The sequence below is a fragment of the Triticum aestivum genome, chromosome 4A (genome assembly GCF_018294505.1).
Source record: "Triticum aestivum cultivar Chinese Spring chromosome 4A, IWGSC CS RefSeq v2.1, whole genome shotgun sequence".
Lineage (NCBI taxonomy): Eukaryota > Viridiplantae > Streptophyta > Magnoliopsida > Poales > Poaceae > Triticum > Triticum aestivum.
Window position 1 is genome coordinate 607,742,805 of NC_057803.1, and position 3,861 is coordinate 607,746,665.

At 53.1% G+C, this 3,861-nt stretch overlaps 1 protein-coding gene across 2 annotated transcripts; it reads left to right on the plus strand.

Annotated features, from left to right (window-relative positions):
- Window positions 1-863: 863 nt before the first annotated feature.
- LOC123087496 (ribosome-binding factor PSRP1, chloroplastic) lies at window positions 864-2,634 on the plus strand. Of its 2 annotated transcripts, none has more exons than XM_044509514.1 (4): window positions 864-1,316; window positions 1,409-1,828; window positions 2,040-2,190; window positions 2,352-2,634. In XM_044509514.1, the coding sequence occupies exons 1-4, from the start codon at window positions 1,071-1,073 to the stop codon at window positions 2,474-2,476; spliced, it is 942 nt and encodes a 313-aa protein (XP_044365449.1). In that variant the 5' UTR covers window positions 864-1,070; the 3' UTR covers window positions 2,477-2,634. The 2 variants fall into 2 exon arrangements, with proteins under 2 accessions (XP_044365449.1, XP_044365450.1); XM_044509515.1 differs by having other exon boundaries at window positions 876-1,316; window positions 2,082-2,190.
- Window positions 2,635-3,861: the final 1,227 nt, after the last annotated feature.

The window sequence follows — 3,861 nt, forward strand, 5'->3', positions numbered from 1 at the left end:
AGTGTCAGGAGTTTGCTGCAGCAGCAAAAACATATATATATCAACTACAGCTCACATATATGAACTTAAATGGAAGAAATCTCGATTATCTTCAAACCCTAACCCTAACCCTAGAACACAAGAAGGAGAGGAGAGGATACAGTTAGCTGACTTACGAAATACTCCATCTGCATGCTGCTGAACTCGCTCATGAACTCGTCATCGTCGTCCGAGGTCTCGTTACTATTGGGCCAGGACAGCATGGTCGGTCGTGGCGTCGCCGGAGAGCGAGAAGAAGCAGAGCAGAGCAAAGTGGGGAGTGAGCTCGGGGGAGAGTGAGGGAGCAGGTGGGGACGAGCCCGGTCGGCCAGCTTATACCTGGTCCGATGCGGCCCGGTCCGACCAGGTGCGACCGCGACGGCCGGGTCTAACGGCTACGAGGGAGCGCCGTTAGCCGTTACCGCTGGCGTCCACCTGACATGTGAGCCACTGCTGTCAGAAACGGGTTTAAACGCTCCAAAACGGTCAATTCGTCAACTTGGTAGTTTTTAGTCACGCGCTTCCAATTTTTTGGTAGTTATCGGCCACTTTTTAAAAAGTGGTAGTTCTGTGGGACGGAAGCCTCAATTCTGGTAGTTTTTTGTCAAACACTCGTTTTCTTTGGATAGACGAGACTAGACGTACGATGGTATCAGTTGGATTGGATTTGGATTTGGATTTGGATGCAGCGGCTGGTTGCTGTCAGAAAGAAACGTTGGAACATGGCAGGCAGGCAGGCAGGTGCAGACCCCGGGCCGACGCGGCGGTGTGTGCGGCCTACTGTCCCCACGGCCGACGCCGACGCCGACGCCGACGCCGTGGTTTGGCATTTCCCGGCGGTGAAAGAAAGGAAAATCAATCTCGAGTGGATAGGATAGGACCAATCCACATCACTGCTCCTCCCCTCCCCTCCCTGCATACATTGCTCTTCTCTTCTCTACAAACAAGATTCAGAGAATCCAATCCAGTCCAATCCATCTTCTCTTTGCCACTCTTCTCCGCTGGAGCTGCTGCTGCCAAAGTTTGTGTCTTTCTCTCTGTCCGTCCAGTAGATGAGCATGGCGGCGACGGCGGCCACGGCCACGGCGTGGCCCTCCACCTCCTCCTCTGTCCTCGCCCCCCGCACCCGCCACCACGTCACTCCCAGCCCCCGCGCCCTCCGCTCCGGCTTCCTCGGCCGCGCCCTCACCCTGGCCGCCGCCACCGACCGCCCCTCCTCCGTCTCCATCTCCGTGCGCGCGGCCTGGGACGGGCCGCTCTCCTCGGCGCGCCTCATCATGCAGGGCCGCAACGTCAAGGTAACATCTTTCTTCCCCCCAGTCCCGCAATCCGCGCAAATAACGCGCCATGGATTCCCCACCTGAATCCCGCTTCTTGGGCTCGCTCGCAGCTGACGGAGAAGCTCAAGGAGCACATCGAGGACAAGGTGGGGCGCGCGGTGCACAACCACGCGCACCTGGTGCGGGAGGTGGACGTGCGCCTCTCCGCCCGCGGCGGCGACCTCAGCAAGGGCCCCAAGCTCTCCCGCTGCGAGGTCACGCTCTTCACCAGGCGCCACGGCGTCGTGCGCGCCGAGGAGGAGGAGGAGTCATCCTACGCCTCCATCGACGCCGCCGCCGCCGTCGTCAAGCGCAAGCTGCGCAAGATCAAGGAGAAGGAGACGGACGTGCGCCACCTCAAGGGCACCAAGGAGTGGCAGTCCTCCGGGCTGTCCGATGTCGAAGATGAATCGGAGGCAGAGGAGGAGGAGGAGGACGACGAGCTGGTCGAGGTCATCGGCGCCGAGGACGAGGAGAGCGTGCTCACCAAGGTGACCACCGACAGACCAATCCATCTATTTTGCTTGCGTTCAGGAAAATGCCACTTGTTTACAACTGTTTTGACTGATAATTTTGCACCTTTTATTCATTCACCATCTGATCTAGTAGTTCAGGAATTTACAATTAGTCTTTATGAAGAAGAGAATTCATATACTATGCTGCTGTGTCAGGATTCAAGATTGATTGATCAATTGGTGCCAGGCTCTGATGTGTGAGCCCATCAACTATGTTGTTGGTTTGCAGGTTGTGCGCACCAAGGTGTTCGAGATGGCGCCGCTGACGGTGGACGAGGCGCTGGAGCAGCTCGAGAACGTCGACCATGACTTCTACGCCTTCAGGAACGAGCAGACAGGCACGTCCTTGCTGCACCATTGCGCTTGCCCTTGCATTTGCTCCATGGAAACTGTTGTTTTGCACAACTCAACTTAACTTATCTGAACTAAAGTTAACTGAACTTACCCTGAACTAGTCTAAAGAGAAGCTAACTGACCTGAACTGTGGGACGAAATGCAGGGGAGGTGAACATCCTGTACAAGAGGAATGAGGGAGGGTTTGGGCTCATCATCCCCAAGCAGGACGGCCACGTCGACAAGGCCACCGTCAATGCCAAGGAGAAGGAGCACCCCGTCGCCGGCTGACCATGGCACCAAGTCACTCACTAGCTGTAGCTGCATTAGTCGGTCTGTTTTTTCCCTGATGATGGTGGTGGGTGTGGTGTTTCATCAGATCAGACCAGACAGTCCCTCCCTTCTCCCTTGTGCAAATTAACAGACGCTTTCTGAGCTGTGTTAACTCATGATGATCCCACACACACACACCAGTTGGTAAGTTTTTTCAGAAGTGATTAAGTAATCAGTAATCGCCTAAAAATCGAAAACCTGCCCTTGTGAAGCTCTGATCTGCATAAGAAAGAAGCTGCTACTCTAGTGCTAGTAAAACATGTTTGAGCTGAGAATCTGTTTATTAAACTTCACTGAAAGAAAGACCAGACTCTGAACAACACATGTATCCCAATATTACACACACACACGCACACACTGCATACTGCTGCAACCCGTTAGCCTGCCTACTCAGAATCTGGAAGCAGAGCTGCATCTGCTTGAAGGTGCCATGCTTGGTTGATCCCGTGGACGGCCATGGAGTCGGCGAGATGGAACCACAGGCCTCTGCTCTCGACCTGCGCAAGCCAGCACCAGCCACCAGCAAGAATTAGCCATGACATCATGCATATAGTAGATGTGTGCACAATAGTAGTATGAACCATGATTGGGGTTTTCTGAAATACACTAGTGTACAAAGCAAGGCAGGAGGAGAAGCGTGCATACCTTCCTTGATGGATTGGACGGCGATGTGGCCGATGTCGGGGAAAGTTGCGGCGTGTTCATGCCTCACTCTTCCTGCAGGTACAAAGTACAAACCCAGAAAATGAAGGAAACTAGTAGTTGGGGCGCGCCGCTTCCAAGGTCTTTCTTTTTACTAAGTAAGTAATGTGCTTTAAGTGACATTTTCAACAGATCAAAGCAGCAGAAATGCAAATTTATCTAGAAGAGAATCACATTATAGACATTAACGGGTGCATATGCAAAAGGCAAGTAGTATTACGATATAATCATGTCAAAACAATATCGGTTCCAACTGAAGCAAGCTAACACAGAAAATTATGAACTCGATGGCTAACCATCAAGCAGCGGTAGGCACCCACGCTTCTAGTAAGGAAAAACAATGAAGCAACACGTATGCAGCAGCTACTCCCTCCGTTCTAAAATAGATGACTCAACATTGTACTAACTTTATTATAAAGCTAGTACAATCTATTTTGAAACGGAGGGAGTACCAACTAACAACCCATCGCGGCCCCGTCTTGAATCTGAACACCGGCATGGCTGGCAGCGCCGCCTTGTCGAGCCCCCCTCAGTTGGTCCTCGTCATCTCGGCCACAGAGTCAGATCCATCCTGCATGGCACCCAGGCACACCGCTGTAAACGTCGCCACGAGCTCTAGCGTCCCGCCGGAGTTATAGCAG